The sequence below is a fragment of the Protopterus annectens genome, chromosome 13.part0 (assembly GCF_019279795.1).
Source record: "Protopterus annectens isolate FY-2018-M chromosome 13.part0, PAN1.0, whole genome shotgun sequence".
Taxonomy (NCBI): Eukaryota; Metazoa; Chordata; order Ceratodontiformes; family Protopteridae; genus Protopterus; species Protopterus annectens.
Window position 1 is genome coordinate 222,197,203 of NC_056747.1, and position 25,684 is coordinate 222,222,886.

General features: G+C 38.0%; 1 protein-coding gene across 3 annotated transcripts in view; it reads right to left on the reverse strand.

Annotated features, from left to right (window-relative positions):
• LOC122787177 (transducin-like enhancer protein 4) overlaps positions 1–24,700 on the reverse strand; it is a 728,148-nt gene extending 703,448 nt beyond the window's left edge. The window contains exon 1 of one of the 3 annotated variants that reach the window (XM_044053755.1): positions 24,445–24,700. Coding sequence is in view for 2 of the 3 variants with exons in the window: in XM_044053754.1 (XP_043909689.1) it covers positions 7,396–7,419 (24 nt within the window). In the remaining variant the exon portion in view is untranslated. Of the gene's footprint in view, positions 1–7,395; positions 7,749–24,444 lie in introns of those variants that run through there. The other 2 variants (XM_044053754.1, XM_044053756.1) reach the window with 2 other exon arrangements.
• Between the last annotated feature and the right edge of the window lie 984 nt (positions 24,701–25,684).

Genomic DNA, 25,684 nt, shown 5'->3' on the forward strand with positions numbered 1-25,684 from the left:
ATGAGTCTTCAGAAAAATATAAGAAAGATCAGTATTTACACAAGAGTAGCATGCACCCCTCACCTATATTTAAGAATATTGTTGAAGGACAAATGTTATGGTATTCAAGATGTACTAGTGATGAAAATAAGCTACATCACTCTTTACATCGACTCCAGACTTCATTCATGCCTAGAGGTTATGATAAAGAACAAGTCAAGGTTATAAATAAGGATGTCTTGATGGAAAGAGCAACTAACACAGAACATAATAGAAAATAATGATGGTACAAACATGACAGATTCTTAAATCAGGGGAAAAAGAAGGAACATAACTCCTTGTGTCTAATTTTGAAAGATCCTATGAGATTTACACAAGATACTAGAATTTTATGATATTTTTAAAAGGAATTGGAATACTTTAAAATCAGATTATAAACCAAATGATCTGGTAGGGGAAACACCTAAATTTATTTTTAAAAATAAGATGAATTTGAAATAACAACTTTGATATGGTAGGACTTGTAATGGTATTGGTAATAAGCTGTTGTCAAAAAGAACAGGTACACAACAATGTAGAACTGCAACTATTGATATTTATTAATAGTGCTAATTGCTTTGTACATCCTGAACATGGGAAATGTTCAATTTTAAACATTATGCTGACTGCAAATCCAGTAGCCTGTTCTATGCTGCTGCTCAGTGCAAACTATGTAAAGCATTTTACATCAGAAAAAATAACTGGCAACTCAATGAAAGGATTTACAATTGACAATGAAAGGATTTACGAACATCTGAAAAACACTGAAAAAGAATGTTACAAATAATGCACTTTCATGCTATGTTATGAAAATGAGTAGAGAACTAGTTCCAGGTAGTAGAAAATAAAAAGGTGGAGACATAAAAAATGGACTGAGGTGGTTGAAGGAAAATGTATTGTATCTTACATTGCATTTGCATTCATTTTTTATCTAAAATTTAAATGTTTATTTATTTTATAGGTCCTTCTAATTCACAATGGTTTCATTTTTATGGTTTTATAATTATAATTTTGTAGCACTTAGTGACTTAGTGGGTCTAAATCAGATTGATACTGTTTTTCTTTAACTAAATGGAAGTCAGTTTGATTATTTAATTATTCAATTAATTTGTTCAATTTTCAGGCATACATAAGTGTGTTTTTATATGTACTAACAGGTTCTGATGAAGTCCTGTAATATAGAAGATGAAAGCGCTTCACCTGGTTTCGCTGTGGTTTAATAAAATAAGAATAAAACAGTCCGGTGTTCTAGATATTCTTTTGGAGCTTTACCTAAATGGCAGAGCTGGTGCTACTTTTATCTGAAAGAAAATGGATCATACAAGTAAATGCTACAAATGGATTGGGTTTAAATGACAGAATTCCTCTTAAACCAGTATTAAAACAATAAGGTTTACATCATTAATTATAAGTGTGAAATAGATGTTTAGAAGTTCTATTATTGTGTAGGTACTGGACAGATTAATTATAATGTCTCTTTAAGAAGATAAAGATGTAAAGTCATGTGACTTGAATACAAATTATAAAATGAGAGGAGTGTGGAAGTTTTACTTTTCTAAAATCGAACCTGAAGAAGCTTGAGTGAAAACGTGTTTAGCTTTATTTTATTTAATAAATATATATATGTTCAGTCTTGTTCTTTTATTTTAATATTTGTTTCATCAGTTGATCAGCCTAACCATAGTCTGCAATGTTGTTTGGTAGTTTGTTAAACTATTATTACCTTGTATATACCACTCTTATACACATAGGCATTCTCTTAGTTTGAGTGTGCACACTTATGCAACCAGCTTATTGTATGTTTTTTTTTTTTTTTTTTATATTTTTTCCCCTAACAGATTTGTTTGTTTTTCAATTGAATTGTACAGGTTATATGTCACATTAAAGGTGGGAAAAGTTTTGAAATTATTTATTGTGGTCTCATTTTTTTCATATCATAAAAACCTGGCATTTTAACATGGGTGTGTACACTTTTTATATTCACAGTACTACTCTTTTTTTTTTTCCTCTGTACGCTGCTATTCCCTACAGGTACTCTTCCATGTTATGCTACTCCCTTTGGCCACTATACACTACTCTTCTCTGTTACTGCATTTTGAGCAAACTGTAGTAAAGTCTATGTATACATATGGGTCCCCTTCACATCGTTTAAACCCCACATAATCGAAGACCACATCATCGAGACGATAATATAGAAAACCCATTTCAGTGAATCATCGCAGCAACAAAGATCTTCCCAGGGTAAGTAACCTGTTGTGCAACAAGGTGAACTTTGCCCTTTTCCCAACTGTAGTGTACATGGTAGGTATTCAAGAACATCCCTACCACATTTTTGTGCTTTCTAGTCACTCTGAAGGATTACACTAAGTGTACATGTAGTCTACACTTTGTGGTAACCTGCATGAATCCCTGTCAGTATTTAAAGCTGCAAGAAAATCAGTAGGAAAACTAAAATTAGGAGGAAGAAGGCATGAGATATGCCTGTGTTGTCTGTTCACTCAGAACCGTGTACACTTAGTATAGGCATTATTGAATCCCGGGGAATATTTTTGCAGACATGCCATATCTGTAACACATATAATCAGTTTACCCAATTCATGTGTTAGAAAAATAATGCAAAAGATTGCTAACAGAATAAAAATGTACAGCATTCAACTTAATTGCACACTCTGATGAAATTGTGAAGAGAATTCAACTATTATTACATTCTTAATGTACAAATTCAGCGACATGTTTACTTTGGAAACTGGTGTAACATGCCTTTTTGATACTTGATGCAACAGTTTACTAAATTATTTGACTTAAATGTTTATGCAACACATTACGATTGTTTATCTGTAGTCACCGTGCCTCAGCTATAGTAGAAAAATCTCTGGACCAAACAACAGTTTTTAAAAATAAGTAAATAAATCTTCTCAAATAACTGCACCACTGCAAAGTACCAGTGCCAGTATATGAAACATTAATAAATGCATCACTGGTAACATGTAAAACATTGATAAAATACCAATAACTGCACCACTGTCTACAAGTGGAAATTATAAATGTACCACGGATAACACTGAAGTATTAGTAATATTACCATTGCCAATTGATGAATTACAAATAGCTGTACCACTGTCAGTAAGTGAAGCATTAATAACCGCAACACTGCAAAATACTAAGGCAGTAATATATATACCACTGTGAGACACTGAAGCGTTGATAACTGTGCAATTGTCAAACACTAAGGCATTAATAACTGCACCACTGACAAGCACAGAAGCAGTATTAACTGTGAAACTGCCAAACACTGAAGCATTACTAACTGCACCACTGCCAAACAGTGAAGTATTACTAACTGCACCACTGCCAAACACTGAAGCATTGCTAACTATGCCACTGCCAAACACTGAAGTATTATTAACTGTGCCACTGCCAAACACTGAAGCATTGCTAACTGTGCCACTGCCAAACACTGAAGAACTAACTGCAACACTGCCAAACACTGAAGCATCGCTAACTGTACTACTGCCAAATGCTGAAGCATTATTAACTGCAACACTACCAAACAGTGAAGCATTCCTAACTGTGCCACTGCCAAACACTGAAGCATTCCTAACTGTGCCACTGCCAAGCACTGAAGCATTATTAACTGTGTCACTGCCAAACGCTGAAGCACTATTACTATGCTGCAGCCAAACACAGAAGCAGTATTAACTGTGCCACTGCCAAACACTGAAGTATTATTAACTGTGCCACTGCCAAACACTGAAGCATTCCTAACTGTGCCACTGCCAAGCACTGAAGCATTATTAACTGTACCACTGCCAAACACTGAAGAATTGCTAACTGTGCCACTGCCAAACACTGAAGTATTATTAACTGCGACACTGCCAAACAGTTAAGCATTGCTAACTGTGCCACTGCCAAAAGCTGAAGCATTATTAACTGTGCCACTGCCAAACACTGAAGGACTGCTAACTGTGCCACTGCCAAGCACTGAAGCATTAACTGCGTCACTGCCAAACACTGAAACGTTAATAACTGTGCCACTGCCAAACCCTGAAGTATTACTAACTGCGCCACTGCCAAACACTGAAGCATTGCTAACTTTGTCACTGCTAAATGCTGAAGCATTATTAACTGCGACACTGCCAGTGAAGCATTGCTAACTGTGCCACTGCCAAGCACTGAAGCATTATTAACTGTGTCACTGCCAACACTGTAACATTGCTAACTGTGCCACTGCCAAATGCTGAAGCACTATTAACTGTGCTGCAGCCAAACACTGAAGTATTATTAACTAAGATACTGCCAAACACTGAAGCATTGCTAACTGTGCCACTGCCAAACAGTGAAGTATTACTAACTGCACCACTGCCAAACACTGAAGTATTACTAACTGTGCCACTGCCAAACACTAAAATATTACTAACTGTGCCACTGCCAAACATTGAAACATTGCTAACTGTGCCACTGCCAAACACTGAAGTATTAAATGCATCACTGCCAAACACTGAAATGTTAATAACTGTGCCACTGCCAAACACTGAAACATTGCTAACTGTGCTACTGCCAAATGCTGAAGCATTATTAACTGCAACACTGCCAAACAGTGAAGCATTGCTAACTGTGCCACTGCCAAATGCTGAAGCATTATTAACTGTGACATTGCCAAAACACTGAAGCATTACTAACTGTGCCACTGCCAAATGCTGAAGCATTATTAACTGCGCTGCTGCCAAATGTTGAAGCATTATTAACTGAGATACTGCCAAACACTGAAGCATTGCTAACTGTGCCACTGACAAACAATGAAGCATTATTAACTATGACAGTGCCAAACACTGAAGCATTGCTTACTGTGCCACTGCCAAACACTGAAGTATTAATAACCGTGCCACTGCCAAACACAGAAGCACTGAAGCATTACTAACTGTGCCACTACCAAACACTGATTCATTAATAAATGTACAAAGGCCAACAGGTGAATCACTGACAACTGTAATACTGCCATTGTGTGAACATTACTGCAAACATGTGAAATGTTAAAGACTGTACCACTACAAATATGTAAATCACTGACAACTGTAACACTACTAGAATGCAAACATTACTGCAAACATGAAATGTTAAAAACTGTACCACTGCCAGCAGATAAAACACTGAGAACTGTACATCTGCCTGTGTGTGAAGTATTAATGAGTGTACCATTTCCAGCATCTGAAGTATTAGTAACCTTAGTACTGCAAACATTTGAAACACTGATTGGTGAAACAGATGGACCACAGCCAGCACCACAGCTGAAATGCAAACATAAAATGCCTACAACTGTACCACTGACATCATTAACTGCAGCTTGTAAAAATGAATAACTGTACTGTTGTTAATAAGTGAAACACTAATAACTATACCACTGCTGACCTGTAAAACAATAATAATAATTGTACCATGGACAACAGCTGAATGTCTGATAGCTGAAATGCTGCCAGCTAGTAACGCATTAATTACTGTACTACATACAACATGGAAAGCATTAATATCTGTACTGCAGTCAATACTGGAGGATTGCTAGTAGTGCCAGTGCAAACATGTAACAAATAACTGTACAATATGGGAAACATGAATAACTATATTACTGCCAACTGGTAAAACACTAATAACTGTACCAATGGCAACAGGTGAATCCCTGATAACTGTAGCACTGTAAATATGGGAAACATTAATAGCTGTACTATAAACGACTGCTAAAACACTATTAACTGTACCACTGACAAAGGTGAATCTCTAATAACAACAATGCCACCATACAAATAACTGTACAGTATGGGAAACATTAATAGATATAGCACTGCAGACTTTTAAAACATTAATAACTGTACCACTGAGAAGAGGTAAATCTCTGATAACTGTAGCACTGTAAACATGGGAAACATTAATAGCTATACTAATAACAACTGATAAAATACTAATAACCGTACCACTGACAACAAGTAAATCTCTGACAAATGTAGTACTGTAAATATGGGAAACATTAATAGCTATACTACTAACAACTGGTAAAATACTAATAATCATACCACTGACAACAGGTGAACCTCTAATAACTACAAGACTGCCAAACAAATAACTGTACAATATGGGAAACATTTATACCTATATTACTGCTGACTGGTAAAACACCAATAATTGTACCACTAACAACAGGTAAATCCCTGATAACTGTAGCACTGTCAATATGGGAAATGTTAATAGCTAGACTATTGTCAACTGGTAAAACACTAATAACTGTTCCTCTGCCAACAAGGTGAGTCACTAGTAAGTAGTATCAGTCAGTGATATCATCAATCACTGTCAGCAATCTAAAGACCTGTACAGTATTATCTCTGCAACATACTGTATGAAACAAAAATGCATAGGTACTAGTACTTAAAACTATGGACAAGTGAAAGACACAGACAGTGTATTCACAGATTCAGCTGTGAGCAAATGAATGAAGCATACTTTCCTAATGAATTCCGGAACTGTTTGTGATATTAGGCAGTTTGGAGAAAGTAGCTAGCTGTTTGTGGAAAGAATGCATTTGAGAAAATTACCATCCGGATTTGGAGAAAATGCCACACCTAGACATCAATTATTACATTCTATTCCATGTGCTTAAGAAAATGAAAGGAAACCGTTCTGTTCTGTGCCCCCAGATGAGTTGAAGCTTTTCCCATGAATTTAGATATAAAATTGGAATTTAAATTTGGAAGCATCACACACTGCTGGAAAAAAACAGTTCTGTAAGTGAAAGAATATTCACTAATCATTTAACAGACTGTGCTATAATCCTTTTTTTAGTGTATCCCCCTAAGTAGTCCTTGTGCATGGGACATGTTTATTTTTTAGCATCTTTACTGGATCCACTTAAATCACTGGCAACTGGATTGCATTTCTTTCTTTTATCCTACACACACACATACACACATACACACACACACACACACACACACACACACACACACACACACACACACACACACACACACACAACTGTACTACTGAAAAGTCACATACCCACACATATAATTGTTAAAATATAGAAGGATACATATTCAATTATGTTAGAATGAAACTGCCTTAATGCAAGTTATATTTTTTTATTAAGCCAAAAAGTAATGAAGTAATGAAATGCATTGTAAGATTTATATTCCACTAGAAATGGTGCTGTATGTTCCATATAAGAGTTGTATTAATCTGCTACACACTCTGCAGTGCATTTTCTTTGCTGGAGAATACAACTTGGTATCCAGAGAAAAACAGGCATCCTTTCCTATAGCCATAAGCTGCTTTTCTCGTCTCTCTGTCAGTCATCCTCTCTCTCTAAGGAATTCCTAATTAAGCTGTACTTACAGGGTGTCTTCCTTGAGGAAACATCCCAAGAAGCTGCCAAGATCCCCGTCTTAATGACTGCCAACTTCTCCACTACAGTCTAACGAGTGATACATTTGTCGGTATCTTTCTCTTCAGCCAGTAAGTCCCCTAAATTCAGAGTTCTGTCTTCTGTTGTCATCAGTGGGTTTTTTTTTTTTTTTAAATAAATAAATAATTTACATGGTTACACTATGGACAACACTTCTTGTGTGGTTTCATAAAATAATTCCTTCAGTTTTCATTGAATCTGAGAAAGCAGGGGGAAAAGGTCAGTAAAAACTGGGCAGACCTAAACGGAATCTGTCCCTGTGATTGGAATGGAACCTGCCTTTTGGCAAAAGAACACAAGCAGACTGGAGTATGTGGAAAAACAGCTTTTAAGGTGGTTCCCATTATTGAGCTAGCAAAAGACAAGAGCCAGCTTGTTTCTGCACAGCTACAATTTAGACTGCCTGAACTTAGTATAGAACTGACAACAAATAAGCCGAAGATAAATACTTTTCTTCCTAGCTGCAAATTTAAGTACATAGATTAATGTTCTGGGTGTTTCTTTACTCCTTCATTTAAATGACTACCAGAGCTTGGAGAGATGAGCTGCACTGAAGCAAAAAGGGCAAGTTTTTTTTTGTTTGTTTTTTTTTTTTTACTTGTTACAAAACTGATGCACAAAGTATTGTTGCATTTATCCCAAGACACTAGAAGTGGCTTGATTTCTTCAGATTTTTTTTCTACTAAGCAGTGTTAAAGAAAGACAGCAAATAACAACGAAGTCAGAAGGAGCTATCCAATTAATCTTATTTATCTAAAGCTGGTAGATCACTTTTTTTCCCCATAGATAAATACATGGAACTATCACTGCTATAAAGCTGCAACTGTTCCCCTACAGTTAGGTTTACATATTCTTTTCTATGTTAACAAATGTTTTGATTATTAGTCATACTTTATTCCACCAAGTAGCATAACATCAGAACACTATGTTTAGTACGTTTTGGTTCTGAAAATATTAAATTCCCAAAATGCGAAAACAATACTTTCTTACCTACAGTTTCTCAAAATAAATGTTTCTGTGAACTGAAACTGAATAGGGCACAGTCTTGTAGATATAACACCTGATTTTTGAGTTTTGAAACAGTAGCCGCGGTGGTGCAGCAGTAGCGTTGTTGTGTCACAGCAAGAGGTTCTCCCGTTCGATTCTCGGCTGGAGTACCTTCTGTGTGGAGTCTGCATGTCCTCCCCGCAGTCGATTGGCATTCGAAAGACATGCGTAGAATGGGCGTGCCTTCGTTGAAGGTTGTGCGTCGAGCTGGCACCTCGGCACCCATAAAAAATCTACTGCCAATCATTAGCGGACCGGAGTTCCGCTGTGGCGACCCCTAACCGGGAAAAGCCGAAAGAAAAACAACATTAACACTCAGTTGTTATCATCATTTCAAGCAAGAAAAGTTTGTTGTGCAAGGCAAAAAAAGCTGATGTGACATGGTGACAGGAGTAATTATTATCAGAAATGCAAACTTAATGCTCTGAATGTGCTTTCATTTAGCATGGTAAATAAAACACACACACACAAACTGTCTGTCACTAAGGCCTAAGGATATTTGCACCAAGAAAGGGAAGACATATGTGCATTTTTACGTCCTCCCTAGAAATTATGTTGCCACAAAATGCCTCTGATTGGATAAAAGGGAGATTTAGTTTATGTATTTGTTTATTACCCAGGTAGGTGGGCTTGTCCGAAGACTAGTTTCAGTCACAAATTTTTGAAAACCACATTTAGTGTTTCAAAAAACACTTTCTCAATTACAATCTAAGCCATGAAGTATGTGGCAAAGTATTTTGAATATCTGTTTCTTTGTTGTGCCATCACAAATAAATTAAGCTGCGTCTTTGCAGCAAACATGTTCAAGTAACATACTCTCGCATACAAGCCTTTTCCTGGTTTAGGGATTTTTTTTTTCATTGCTCTTAATTTCTCTAGCTTTCTACTTTCTTTGATTCCCCAGGAATTATGCTGTAAGTAACGTGAGGCAAGTACAACCATTTTTTTTGCCCTATAAATAAATATTTTACAGTTTGAGCATCATCATTCTACTCCATACTGAAACTCATCATCCTTTGTAGTCATAGCAGAGTATCAAGCATTATTATCTGTTTATTCCTTAATAGTTTTAGTGAGAACTGTGTTAAGCTAACAGCTTGCAAAGACTGTAACTATTATAATAGCTTGCACTGATTATAACTATTGTTTTCTACAATTTATTTATTTATTGACATTTGTTGACCGGGTTAGTCCAACTGGGATTTTGTCCCATTTTCAGTGGTGACCCGAGGAGAAAAGCTCCAGATAGTACAATAAAAAACACTACAGTAGTATACAGGTATAGCAAACAATAAAAATAAAACTAGTAATTTCAGTAGTAAAACAAAAAAACAAAACAATACAGTAGTAAATAATAAACAAAACAAAATTAACAATAGTTAAATGACAACACAAGGTTTTTTTTTGCTATGTAACTGTACTGGTGGGGATAGAGTTCAGAAGTATAACAAGGATAGATGGAGTGATAGATGGATACAACTAAAATAATAATCTTTTTCAAGATGGTGGCATCCTGTGAGGCAGTGGCTGCTCCAGTGGTAGATGGCATGTGCAATATTTGTGTAAATATCTGTCTAACATATCATCAGAACCAACAAAAACAATGAAAACAGGAAGGAAAATGGAAGCAAGTTAAGTTTAAGGCAAAAATATCTTGCTAGTTCTTCAGTTTACAGGTTTATCATGCAACTGGTTTACTAGGCCGCTTTCTCCAGGGCCTGTGAGGCCTAAAGCACTCCGAGAGCTAGGAATCTTGTCTAATCTTGATTCAAAGTGCTGTACACAAACAAATTCAAAGTACATTACACCCAAAAGAAGAAGACGAAAAAGATGTGGAAGACCACGGAAAAAAAGAACTAGAGCTGGTATTAATGTCAGGCTGAAATCAAACCCCTACAGACCAGCACTCCCATCTATCATGCTAGCAAACATTCGATCCATGGAAAACAAAATGGATTACCTAAGACTGGACCTAAACAGCCATAGGGAGGTGAGAAACTGCTGTGTGTCTATCCTTACAGAAGCATGGCTAAATTCAAGTACCAGTGGCAATACTATTCATGTGGATGGGATATCATTATTTAGTGCAGACAGAAACCAGGCTCTTAGTGGCAAATCCTGGTGAGGTGGAGTTTGCATCTACATAAACAACAACTGGTGCTCCAGCTGCGAGAAAGTCCCCACCCACTGCTCTCTGAACATAGAGTTCATGACAATAAAATGCAGACCCTTTTACCTGACGAGGGAATTTTCAGCTATTGTCCTCTCAGCTGTTTATATTCCTCCAAGTGCAAACACAAATGAAGCACTACCCACACTTTACCAGTAAATCAGTGAAATGCAGAACAAAACCCCCAACTGTGTCTCTATCATAGCGGGTGACTTTAACCAGGCTAATCTAAAATCAATTCTACCACATTCCTACCAACATATAGACTTTGCCACCAGAGGTACCAACGTACTAGATTGGGTCTACTCAATGTCAAACAGGAGTTCAGGGCAAAACCCCACCTACACCGTGGTAACTTGGATCATCTATCCATGATGTTGACACCAGTCTACAGACCACTGCTTATCAGAGAGAAACCATCCAAGAAGCAAATAAGAGTCTGGCCAGGAGGAGAAATCTCTGCACTTTAGGATTGCTTTGAATGCACAGATTGGAACATGTCCAAAGAGGTTGCCACTGTAGATCAGCACACCAACCTGGAAGAGAAGACCAAGTCGCTAGTAGGATACATATCAAAGTGTGTGGACAATGTGACAGTCATCAAGGGCATCACCACACAAGCCAGTCAGAAACCATGGCTCACAAGCAAAGTGTATGAGCTCCTGAAGGCATGCAACACTGCCTTCAAGTCAGGGGATAAGAACACCCATAGGTCAGCCAGAGTGAACTTGATCAAGGGAGTAAAAACAACAAAAAGGGCATATGTTCAGAAGATAGAGATCTACTTCAGTGATCTGAGAGACTCAAGGCGACTGTGGCAGGGCACAATATCCATCACAGACTACAAGCCTATGTCAGCACAGTGTGATGACAATATCAACTTTCTCAACAAGCTCAACACTTTCTTCAATAGGTTTGAGGAAAGAAATATCACAACTGCAATGAAAACTCCTACAAATCAAATGGATGAAGTACTATGCCTCAACCCAGCTGTTGTGAGAAGATTCCTGTGCAGGGCTAACCCAAGGAAGGTGGCTGGACCTGACATATCCTGGAACTGGTGCTCAGAGAATGCACTGACCAACTGACACAAGTCCTCACAGACATATAACATCCAACCTTTCTGCATCTTTAGATCTACTTCAGTTTGCATATTGACCAAACTGCTCCACAGAAGATGCTATATCAATGGTGCTTTACTTATCTATGGCCCACTTGGAAAACAAGAACTGTTATGTGCAAATGTTGTTCATAGACTTTAGCTCTGCCTTCAACACAGTGATCCCCCAACATCTGATAAAGAAACTTGATAAACACTCCCGTATGCAATTGGATACTGGACTTCCTCACGGACAGACCACACACAGTACGTGCTGGCAATAACACCTCCAAGAGCATCACTATGAGCACAGGGGTTCCTCAGGGTTGTGTTCTGAGCCTCTATTGTTCACCTTGTTAACTCAGGACTGCACCACCCAGCTTTACTTGGACTGCATCATCAAGTTTGCAGATGACACGACTGTCGGTCTCATTAGCAACGATAATGAATCAGCCTACAGGGAGGAAGTTAGTCAGTTCATTGTCTGGTGTGACAACAACAACCTTGCTCCAAACATGAACAAGAACAAAAAGATCATTGTTGATTTCAGAAAAAGACATAAAATATACTCTCCACTAGCAATCCATAATGAAATAGTGGAGAGAGTCGAAAGCACAAAATTCCTGGGAGTACATATCACAGATGACCTAACTTGGAGCATTAATACTACTGCCATTGTAAAGAAAGCACAACAACCCCTTCATTTCTTACGAAAGATGAGGAAGGTAAACCTCCCCTTTCCAATCCTCACTACCTTCTACAGAGGCACCACAGAGAGTATACTAACCCACAGTATTGCAACTTGGTACAATAACTGCTCCACCTCAGGCCAAAAGGCCCTCCAGAAAGAGGTTAGGGTAGCATAGAAAATCATTGAGACTGCATTCCCAGCCATCCAAGAAATATACCTGTCATGGTGTCTCAGCAGGGCCAACAAGATAACCAGAGACACTACCCACCTTGCCCTTGGACTGTTCACCTATTTATCTTTTGGTAACCACTACCACAGTATGAGATGCAAAATAGCCAAATTCAATAAGAGTTTCTTCCCACAGGCCATTAGACTACTAAACTCACACTAACTCCACACCAATTTGAACTCTGAACAAGACTGCTGAAAATTCTGACAATACCTTATAATTTTTTTGTACAATAATATTTCTGTGCAATAACGCCACTGAGATTCTTAAATTTGTATTTTCTGCACTAATCAAAGCTGCAAAGCAACTGTGCAATAATGGCTACCATGGAAAAGGTCTCCTGTACGTGTAGTCAATATATATAGCAGTTAGAGTTTAAGAAAATTATGTGTCATGTCAATAGTAGCTGCTGTACTGTATCTATATGTGGAAACACCATGAAACGGTGTAACAAAATTTTGTTCAGTGATATACAAGTTGTATAGTCTGAATGGCAATAAAGTTGACTTTGACTTTGACTAAATCATTATGAGACTTTAGCTAGGGAAACAATAGCGGGGCCAAGGTAGAATCATCAGTTGCAAATATATTTATTTGTATTGCTTATTAGCTTAGTAATAAGTAATGAGGAAAGTAAATATAGGGTGCAATATGAAATATAAACTTTAATGTACTAGAGTAAAACATTTTGGTGTTAATGCATGGCAGGCTGAGAATGTAGTGTATCCTGAAGACCCAGATTTGATTACCACAACATCCACATGCATACTGTGTAACTTCAAGTAAGTGACATTACCAGGTCAGGGTCTTCAGACGGGCCAGAGGACAAGTAATCATTCCTAATAGGCCATACCAGGCTATCAGTGATAAATTAAAAATAAATAAATAAATAAAACAAAATAAAAAATAAAAAATGTTATCTGCTTTCAAAGAATTCAAAAAGGATATATATTTCCTAGCTTTATTTATTTGGGTATTTTAACTTTGTCACTGCACATTATGGGATATAAAAGAACTATAATGGAACATTGTACAAAACTCTCCCTCTCTGTCTCTCTCTAGATGTATATTTATAAATATATATGCATGTATAAATAAATATATGTATGTATGTATTTGCATGTGTGTGTGTATGTATGTATGTATGTATGTATGTTGTTGCGTCTTTCGGCTTTTCCCGGTTACGGGTCGCCACAGCGGAACTCCGGTCCACTAATGATTGGCAGTAGATTTTTACGTGCCGAGTTGCTGGCCCTGACGCACATGTATGTGTGTGTGTAGATATATATATATATATATATATATATATATATATATATATAGGGTCATAGGTTCATAGGTTCATACTAGGCTATCTATGACACGGGAGTAATCCCTGGGACAAACCTACGATCCCCCATCCACTTATCGAGATTCTTCTTGAAGAGATTCAGTGAGGTGCTCTGCCTCACATGAACTGGAATTCTATTCCAGAGTGAAGGGAGCCTCTGGGTTATGAACCTGTCCCTCCAGCAAGTTCTATTTATTTCTGTGCTGAGGTTCAAGTCCCTCGAGCGTGTGGCTCTAAGGGATTTAGATTTACTGAGGTGGAGCATGTCCATTAATTCTGGATTTGACATAGCTTTGTATGTCAGGCATAGATCGCCTCGAAGTAGGCGGTATGCAACTGAGTAGAGCTGGAGTTTTTTTAACCGAGCAGCATATGGCATCTGTTTGAGACCCTTGATCCTCTTGGTGAGATACTTTTGGGGTCTTTCTAATTGCTGCAGGTGTCGGGTAAGGTACATCCCAAAAGGGGCATTGTATTCTATGATGGGCCTGATGAGGGATGAATAAAGGGGCACGATTACCTCTCTTGATCTAGATGTGAAACCCTTCGTGATGAGGTGGGCTATGTAGAAGGTCTTTCTAACCACTTTGGCAATGTGGTTTTCAAAGGAGAGATTGCTATCAACTTGGGTCCCCAGGTCCCTAATAACTTTCTCTGTACTTAATGGGTTTCGCCTATGTGGTAATTTGTGGGCACATTGTTTTTGCCAAAGGGTATGACTATACATTTTTTGGCATTTAGCTTTAAACCATGGCACTGGCACCAGTTATCTGCCTCTGTGAGACCTTTTTGAAGGATGTTTGTGTCAGCTGGAGAGTTGATTATGGCGCCCAGTTTGCAGTCGTCTGCGAACTTGGTGAGCCATAGTCCTCCCACTTTTGCCTGTACCTCGGAAAAGTATATACTGAACAAGAGTGGTCCCAGGACAGAACCCTGTGGGATGCCACTTGTGACCGGTTTCAAGTCTGACATGGCTCCAGCAACTCTCACTCTGTGGGTTCTGTCTTTGAGCCAGTTTGCGACCCATCTTGTGACATAGGGGTTTATATTTAAGCTGGATAGCTTATCTATGATGCCCGAGTGGGGTATATATATATATATATATATATATATATATATATATATATATAAATATGGACAGCGCAGTGGTGGAGCGGTAGCGTTAATCTGGTTCAATTCTTGGCTGGGGTGCCCTCTGTGCAGAGTCTGCATTTCCTCCCTGCGTTCGTGTGGGTTTTCTCTGTGTGCTCTGTTTTCCTCCCATGTTACAAAGACATGTATCTGGAGCGTTTCTCCCCGGGCATCCGCTGAAAATTGGCTTTGTTCTAAGTTGGATTTTCCCAGTAAACAAATAATAAATATATACATATAGTTATATATACGAGGTAACCTATAGGTGAATGAAGATTGAATGCTCAAGCTTCAATTCTTGAAGTACAAGCCATCGATGAGTGGAGTTCCTCCAAAAAAAATAACTGTTATTGAGTTGTGCCGGAAATTATTCCCTTTAAAGAGGGAACCCCCCCCCCCAACCTTATTCAAGTTAGTGCAACAGTGAAGTTGGTATATATACAGGGTTCCTATTACGTGAGTGAATTTTTGAAACTTCGAACGTAATAAGGTCAAAACTATATGTTCGAAGTTTCAACAATTTGAACATCTAAAATAAAAAAAATAAAAAAAACTAACTGCTGTAAGCAGGGGGGCAGGCCCCCCTGCACCCCCCGCTCTTTAAATATGCTAAGTCCGAGATCACACTACAGTGTGGAAAGGGAATATTTCCCTTTACTGCACTGTAGTGCAATCTCGGAGTTGGTATATTTAAAGAGCGGGAGGTGTGGGGGCAGGGGGGCTTGCCTCCCTGCTTAGAACCGTCAGATAATTTAATTTTTTTTTTTACGTATTTGAACTTTTATAAGTTCGAACATATGGGTTTGACCATATGACGTTCGAACTTGTAAAAGTTCAATTATGTAATACGAACCCTATATACACTCAAAGTAATACGAACCCTATATACCCCAAAAGTACCTCACCAAGAGGATCAAGGGACTCAAACATATGCCATATGCTGCCCAGCTAAAGAAACTCCAGCTCTACTCAGTAGCATACCGCCTACTCAGAGGCGATCTATGCCTGACGTACAAGGCCATGTCCAACCCGGAATTAATGGACATGCTCCATCTCAGAAAATCCAAATCCACCAGAGCTACGCAAGCGAGAGATTTGAACCTCAGCACAGAAATAAGTAGGACATGCTGGAGGAACAGATTCATAACCCAGAGGCTCCCTTCACTCTGGAATAAAATCCCAGTCCATGTTAGGCAGAGCCCCTCACTGACTCTCTTCAAGAGAAATCTTGACGAGTGGATGGGAGATCGTAGGTTTACCCCGGGGGTCACTTCTGTGTCACTGCTAGACAGAGGTACAGTAAACTAAACCTTAAAATGGGCACAGTATACTCATTCCAAGGGGTGGCGAAAGCCAAACACACTCTGGCTAGGCTTATAAATGCCCTAGGGCAGATAGCGTAGTATGAACCTATGAACCTATGAACTCGGGGGGTGTGGGGAGCTCAGCCCCCACATCAGGGGGTTTGCCCCCTATAAAAAAACACTTAAAAAGGTGTTTTTCAGCATTTTTTTCCAGTGAATGTAATGTAGTTCTGTTCCTCTTCGCTGCATTCGCTTTTGTCCATTTATAGTGAAAGTATGTGTGCATACAAACACAGGGGGTGTGGTTTAATGTCAATGTTACGGATAGATGAGCAGTGGAAATGTGAACTGTGTGTAATGTCAAGACAGGTGAGTGGGATTGCAGGGGTCAGAGAGTTTGTGGATGTGAGTTAGAGTTAGGATCAGGATGGGTGAAAGATAGGTGTTCTATATTTGTGAATCTGTGTATTTTAGGGTTAGAGTCAGTGTTAAGTTAGAGGATAGACATAGTGTTATTTGTGTGTGTGTTTGTGTGTCTTGTGCATTGGCAGTGTTACAGGAAGGGTTTTATGAAGGTAAGGTACAGGGTTAGGGTTGTGGGAAGGGGCAGCATTAGGGTTACCACCCACTACTGAGGTGGTGAAGAGGGTGCCTACATGGGATATTAGGAAGTTTCTAGTTTATTTTTACAGTCCAAACACGTCAGTAGATGAATTATCTTCTAAATTGACCATAGATATGTGTATGTTTATTCATGACTATACGTTTTTAGTGGACCCTGCAGTGAAGTGTAATCCCATCCAGAACTGGTTCACTGCTTTATGCACATCCCACAACTCTGGCTAGGACAAAGCGAGCAACAGAAAAAAATATATATTTATATTTATATCTATATATCTATACCTACATATATCCAGAGCCATGACAGTTGGTTTAATTCACAAATTATCGAATCAAATGGTTAAAAGGCATTTGAATGCCAGCTTAGTCAAATGTGCCATAGTTACTAATTTTTCTGTAGCAGAGAAGTAGAAATACATAGAAACATATGAAGAAGTTTTACCAGATGCTTGCTGCTAGCTACACATAACCAGAGGTATTGTGGTTTCTCTGCATTCACTGGCACTATTTCCCTTTGTGTGATCATTTCTCTTCACACTTGTATGGCAATGGAGTAAGTATGTGTGTGAATGTTGTGGAGGGGGGGTCACTAAGGTACAAACTGGTGAATCCAACTCTCCAAATTTGAAATTCATGAAATCAAGGCTATTATATTATTTAGGGGAATCAATTGCTGGAACTCCTCAGTACTGAACAGCTATTATAATAAGTTCAAATTTAAATAACTGTTCGAATGAATGTACAATAACTTTCCAAAAGAACACACATTGGAAACTGCTTAGCTTTGCAAAATGGTTTCCAGTGTGTGTTCTCTTGGAAAGTTATTGTACATTCATTCGAACAGTTATTTAAATTTGAACTTATTATAACAGCTGTTCAGTACCGAGTAGTTCCAGCAATTGCTTCTTGTGTTTTTAACTATTGACTTTAAACATTGCTCAGAGCTTTTTTGAAATTATGTAGGGGAATGTTGACAGTGGCAGACTGCTCAGCACTCTGTCATACCACCCCAGTGTAAGTATTCCAAACTCCAACACTACCAAAATTGGAGAAGAGGGCAAACATTTCAAATCTGATGAAGCTGTGAAGAGGGTGAAAGTGCTCATCTCTTATTTTAACTTAATAAACCCTGATTTAAACAAGAAATGTCAGCTTGAATCTTGTGTTATTATTTTTAGTAAATATGTAAAATGATCTATGACACGCATCTTACATAAGAAGTTTTGACAACAGTCTATTTTAGTAATTTGCTTCCCAATATCAAAAGTAATAATTCCTGTACAGTTAGTTTTCCCTTTTTTGTTCTGTTCTTCCTTCAAGAATGTGTTCACTAACCATAAGGCTCAAAAACTACCTTTCCTCACTTTTAGGTTATATTTTATATATATATATATATATATATATATATATATATATATATATATATATATATATATATATATATATATTTATATATATATATATATATATATATATATATACATACATACATACATACAGAAACAGATATAGAAATAGATGTACGCATGCACGCTCACACACACACACACACACACACACACACACACACACACACACACACACACATATACAAATTTATTTTTATAAAATGACATCATTAGTATCTGTTCCTCTCTCCTGTGTTTTGTCTCCTGTGATCCCACAAGGACAAGCTCTTCTAATCTGGGTTATTTAGGCAGAAAAATGGGAAATGCCATACAGATCAACAAACAGAAAATACTGAAACACCAAGCTAATATAATACCTTTTACTGGACCACTATAGGCTTTACAGTCACTCAAGAACTCAGGCTAACCCCTCATTAGAAGTCAATTATTAATTCCCAATGAAAAGGTCCTGTAAGTCTAAAAGGTTGAGTAACATAAAAACATAAGTTGGTCTAATAAAATGTACTGCATCACTTCTGCGCTTCAGAATTTTTTTGAGGTAAGCTGTTAGTCTGTTATTACTACTACTAGTGCATTCCAAAATGTGAAGATCATAGAACAAAATGGTTCATCCTAGTGTCTGACCCGCACCATTTGTGATTGATGGCTGGCCATTATTTGCTGTGCTAAGGACACTTTTATTCTGGGGCTCACTGTATTTAGGAGGCTAGGAGTACAGTTTCATGCAGTGTTGTCAGAATAGAACAGGTGCACTTTCATACCTTATGGTAGTGTGTCACATTACTGAAGCCCTTGACTGGTACTGGGAGACTTTACAGGGAACCCAGTTCCTTCCAGATATCATTCAGGGGCTATTTTCTTGTACCACCTGTAACTGTAAGGCATTATTTTCCAAGCCCAGTTATGATTCTAGGTCAGTGGAATGCAGCTAGATGCCCTGTGTGCTCTGCGCCAGTAGCCTGGTCTGATGTCCAGTGTTATCAATTAACTGCACTTTAAAATAGAATATAATGGTGCAAGTGTATGAGATATTAAAAGTGTATGATATTTTAGTATTAGTTATTCTAGACAGGCACAGTGGTGGGTTTGTGTAGTTGGAGGTTGGCAAAAATGGTTAAGATGTTTACTTTACAAACACAAGGTGCAGTGTTTGATTTTCACATGAGGTAACTGGCTACACTTAAAATGTCTCACAAGAGCAGTTAGCCTAGTACTAACCTATGAACTATGAACCTATATGCTGCAGGGTAAATGTTCCCAGGGCTGATACACAGTAAATGACAAAGTATAGTTTTGGTATAATGGTTTGCATCATTCTGTATGATTATATAGTGTAGAGTATGCTCAAAACAACATAAATATTATATTGTCAGTTTCAGAGTAAAGTAGCTGAATGCTAGGGTGATGAACCATGGTGCTGACAGAGTGCAGTTCTGCATTGTGATACTGTTCATCAGGTAAGTTTTTAATAAATGCTATTTTATCAATCACAACTGGAATAAAAAGGCTTTCCATTGAAAAACTCTGTATCAGAAAATTAAGTATCTGATATGAGAGAAAAGTCCCATCATACCTTCAGTGCAAGGAACCCCTATATCCCCAACTTTATTACAACAAAATCAATGAGTGCTTCATCTTGGGGGAAAAGCAAACATCTGAGTCTCTTTCACAGAACCATTTTCTGATGGAGGAGGTTCACTTTATAGTCTTCTGATGAACCCATTATCAAGAGTGATACAATTACAACAGGTATGCCCAAATGGGAAACTGTTTTGTCAGATGATGCTATGTTGCACAAATGTTGTATGTGTACTATGACATATCACAGCAGGGATAGGTATAATGAGAAGTAATGTTGCATAATATCAGTACATTGTGGAGTGTTGCTAGGTAAGTAAGGTAGAGCACAGGTTGTAGCTGTGATGGGTAGATGTAATATAGAATGTTATTATATATGAGCTAAGTAAGAGCGTAGTCTGTAGTGTTATTATATACGATACTGCAAATTAATGAAGATTTTACATATGGTAGATGCTGTCAAGAACTGTACTCATAAATGCTCTAATTTAAGGTAATGTGTAGGCCATATGTAGAGTAAATACTGTACAGGGGGATTTGATCTGTGCAGCACGGTATCTGCTGATGTTGTCTTAGCAAGGACAGTGTACATTAGATACAGTGTGAGGTAGAACAGCACAAGACTGTTGTATCTGTGAGTAAGGGGCAGTAACAGTAGTTGCAGAATGGGGTGATACAGGAAGATGAATGAATGCATGCAGACTAGTATTTCAGTGCATGGAACCTGTCGTGCAAAGCGCAGAGTAGAGGAGGATGCACTACGCAGTACCTTTGTCCAAGTGGGTACACATTGTTGTGTCACACTGCGTATGGAACCTGTCGTGCAAAGCATGCAACAAAGGAGGATGCAATGCACAGTACAACTAAGTGGGTACACACTGTTATGTCACACCTGTAGTTGCAAGGATATCACAGCATCTAGTCGGAACATCATTGTGAATGCATGAAAGATTCCTCAGTGCTAGAGTGATGCATGACTCCAATGTATCAAGGAAAAAGATGGAAGGTACCTTGTGAGAAAGCTGAGAAAAGAAGATCATGGCATTGATGAACATCATCAGACCATCAAAGACAGTAATAGCAGCTGGCCAAATGTGCTTTTTTATTTTTATATGAAGAAGCTACAGAAAGCTAAGGGCAAAATCTCATGAGGGATGCAAACATGTCATGTGCAGAGATCCTAGCACTCAAGAAAGTCCCAGATGCCTGGTAGGTTTGCTCATGGCAACAAGTATGAAAAGGCTTTGTGACAATGCTGTAGTATTATTAAGTGGGGGGTTCTCTCTGTTGAAGAGGGGAAGCCTTTGTTGTTGAATTGGGAGGTGACATGGTATATGGGAGGGTGCATTATTTACACATCAATGAATTGTACAATAATACTTATTTGTTTGTATACTATGTAGATTGTATTGAGACTGAACTGTATGGTTTCATGTGATCACCCTACCAATGAAATATAGATTATGCAGTTTATTTGGGTGTAGCTACTGCTGTCCTCTAACCTGTATCTCCCTTGAGTTGTGACTGAACAGGGTACACAGACATAAAATCCCCAATTTTCTGAACAAATAAACACATAAAATAAAATATAAAAGTGATATGTTAGTGAGCTGGGAGGTGGGGTTCTATTTTGTTGAATAAGAAGGGCTATGTAGTGCAGTGGGGATCCTATGTGCGTTTAACTATGGTTTATATTGTGCGTGGGGTTAAATGGGCATTTCTGTATGCCAGTGTGAGTCTATACTGCTGGCTAGGAATCAGTAGTGTTGAAAGATGTGGTGGGGGGGGGGCTACAGTGATATAAGAGGATCTCCATTACACACAGAGGTGCTAGACAAAATAATTCTACCTTCATGGAGGACTCTGTTGCTCAGTAAGGGAAGCTGACATTTTAAATCTTGAAAGGCACAAACCTGACCTATCGAAACACTGAAAAATAATCCTCAAAAAATATAATGGTGAAAAAAAAAGCAACTTTAAACATATTTTTGCAGTGGGGAGTAGGCTCCCCTGCATCGCTCAATGTGATGGGTTAAGTATCTCACAAATACCTCCATGAACTTTTATATATCAACTTCATGGATGTACCAAAATGAAGACAGGAGGAATCTCCCAAAAGCAGTGAATCATTGCCAATGCAATTTCTAAGAGCGTGCTGGCAATAATTTCCAATGGGAAACAGTGGTTGGTGTTCTAATTCTTAAAGGTTTTTTTCCTGTGGGCAAATGAAACTTGAGAAATTTCACCTCAACCAACTGTGGGGAAGTTGTACTGTGCCAGAACTGTGTTGTTAAATGGGGAAGCCTATATATGCTGTGTGGGCTTATACTGACTAGGGAAGGTTTTATGATGCTGTCAAAGTGTCCATGTTGTTGAATGTGTCTCATAAGATTGCTGCACATGTCACATTACCTGATGTTAACTGATACTCCTTGTTGTTGCTGAATGGGGAGCTATGTCTAGGTGAGAGGGGTGTATGGAATAGGAGACGTTAAGCAGCACCGATATAAGAGCTCAAGTTGAACAGTGACAGACAGCCTACTACTCAATGCAGGACACTATCACCTGTTGTAAAGACCAGTGATTTCATAGCACAGCTCTATGATGCCACATTATCACTTCACACAATGTAGAAAAAATAAAGAAAGGGAAAAAAATAGCCCTAGAATAGTAATGGTGTAATTACAAAGACAGAATAACCTTTTATCATCCAGCTGACTTGTCTTTAAAAAAATCATTGAGAATAAGTCAACTGTTGCGACCACAGCTTGAATAGTATATGCTGTTACTGAATACCATGTCTATCGTAGGACAGTAGTCTAAGTGTTCGAAAACCACAGATTCCACTCAGTCTGAGACATTGGATGAGGTGTCCAAATCCGCCTACAATGGCTAGAAGCACTGCACTGTGGAGCTCAGCTGACAATTAGTAAAAATCTTAAAATGTCTGGGTTTGAGTATCATAGCCTCCACTTGCATAATTTGTATCAATAAGTAGTTTAGTCAGTCCAAAGCACTTGGACAGTCCTAAAAACTTGCACTTTTTGTAAGTAGATTTTATCTAGTTAATAAAATAAATGAAATAAATACATAAGACATTTCAGGCTCTGTGGCAGAGACATGCAGACTGCTGCTGCAAACAGCAACAGCAAGATCCCCTTGATAGAATATTCTGAATCTCAGGGGAATTTAGTAGCATTCTAATTACAGTAGGATGAGCCCAGTGAGAAAGAAAACTAGAAGACAGGCCTAGAAGACCAAACTGTAGGTGTACAAAGAAAGCAGCCCTGATCTTTGGTCATTATAAATACAGAGCATATCCTCTAAGTGTAAATTACATTCATTGATTCCACATATATTCTCTTCTGCCATCTCTCAAGGAGTAGTGTGCTAGTTAGGTATGGTAGATTGTCCACCTACAAACCTACAAATGAAGTGAGAACTACATATAACTTATAAAAAGAGAGTTTAACTCATACCAACTTGTAGAACTTCAACTAGCCTCAATATAGACTAATCTAATTTGCTGCCAAAAGTCACAAGGATGCTGTAGCTTAGTTTAGGGTATAACAACTTCTCTTATAGTTTTGTATCCTTAGCCCCCCCCCCCCAAAAAAAAAAAAAAAAAAAACCTGCTGCAACAGATACTATGGAGTGACATATTAAACACGTGTCTGTTTTTGCAAGACAGTCCTGATTTGGGAAATAGTGTCCTGCAAAAGCTATGTAAAATGTACTGACAGCTTAAAAGAAAAGTCTTGCCAAATTTATAATTTTGTATAAAGTGTTATCAAGATAAACATGTAATGTATTCACTGTATACTTATGTCTACTAATTTTGCTCATAAGTCTTTGTGTAAAGTGTTATCACAGATAAACTAACAATGTACTTACTGTATACTTGTATATTGTAGTTTGTAAGTCTTTTAATTTTCTAAAATTGTGTAGCTTTTCTCACCAGGCCTCCTCTGAAAATGGGTCTTGTGATCCAGTTTGAGTATCCCAGTTAACAAATGTCAAATAAAGAAAGAAAGAAAGAAAAGTATTTTCTAACTTTTCCTTTGAATGTTGCAGAAACCTGTGATATCATATCTTACACAACTTAATATGACATAAAACAAAAGAAATGGCTAAATTCTACAATATAATATTATAGTAAGAAAGAAAAATAATTAATTTGCATTGTTTTAAGGTATGGTTGACCCTGCAAAATCTCCCATTTCATTACGAAATGTCTCATTTTGGGACTCGGAAAAGGTGATATGATTCAGCCCCATGTAATAATCATTTGGAGTGTGCATGTGGGACCCTTGATGAAGACATGCATGTGTTCAAGGAAAAAAAGTATTCCTCCAAGGTATAGTCCTCACCTGACTTCACGCAGAGCTTCTTCAGAGACAAGGAAGAGGTCTTGGTTTACTTCAGAATGCACAAGTAGCAACTCAGAACTGTTTCAATAATTTCCTGCTGTGAGTATAGACCAAGGTTTTTGGGAAAACCGGACTAACCTAATCGATGGTAAACATAAGAAGGAAAATTTGCTCCAGATTGCTCCCAGAAATCTCAGAGGTCTCCGGCACATGATACTGCATACAGCCATGGCACAGACAAATTAACAGAACTGCACTTCCACAATCCACCTTAAAAAAACCTGCAAGATGCAGCTGCTCTAAATTCCTCATTGGTCATATTTGGCTGAATTTCTAGCCATTCAAATAAGAGAGAACCCACCTGGGTCTATGATGTAATCTCCATTATCTGCAAATCAGACAACAGGGTCTGTTGATTGGAGAGCTGATGCAATTGTGTGTGACTGACTGAACTGCAAAGCCTGCTGGGAGATGAAGTTTGTAGAGAAGCCAACAGATGTAATCTTCTGAGTATCCCACTGCTCTTGCATAATATACTTCACACAATTTAGTCAGTAAATGTGGATGCTAACTGAGACCAAAAATGCTAATACAATTGTTAGAACTATCTCCTCCTTCTTCTATCTGCTACATTTTTATCTGTGGGCAAGTGGAGAACAAAAAAGACAGAGCTTGTAAATGTGGAAAACACCAAATAACAAGAAAATAATGTGGGGAAAGAATTGGTGATCCTTATGAAAACTTTCTATTTTTATGCGGGTAATTTTTATATTGTTAGAGCTGTCTCTGGGAAGTACATTATATCTGCATGAGAAACGTTCATATCCTAGGGACTGATTCTGAAAGATGTCATTATTGCAGTGTGACTGCAAAGTGTGGTTATCTGTAACAGTATATTAATAGGCTTCTAGTCTATTACCAGGTGTTTAGCCAACATCTGATTCTTATACTGCAGTGGTGCAATACAAATACAAGACACTGCATGGCATTTTGTTCAGGAACAAACTGCATTCATATCTCCCTGACACTCTACATAAAGTACAAAATGTCATGCCTGTTGTTTTGCATGTGAATATTCTGTATTGTACCATGATATATAGCCCTACTCTGACTAACTCACAAGAAATACAGTGCATATGACATGAGAGTTGTCATTTTAATGCCACATGGATGTATAGTACAATTTGAGAGGGTATTGAGGAATTCTGTCATGGCTTTTAAAGAGATGAAGCTGGAAGAA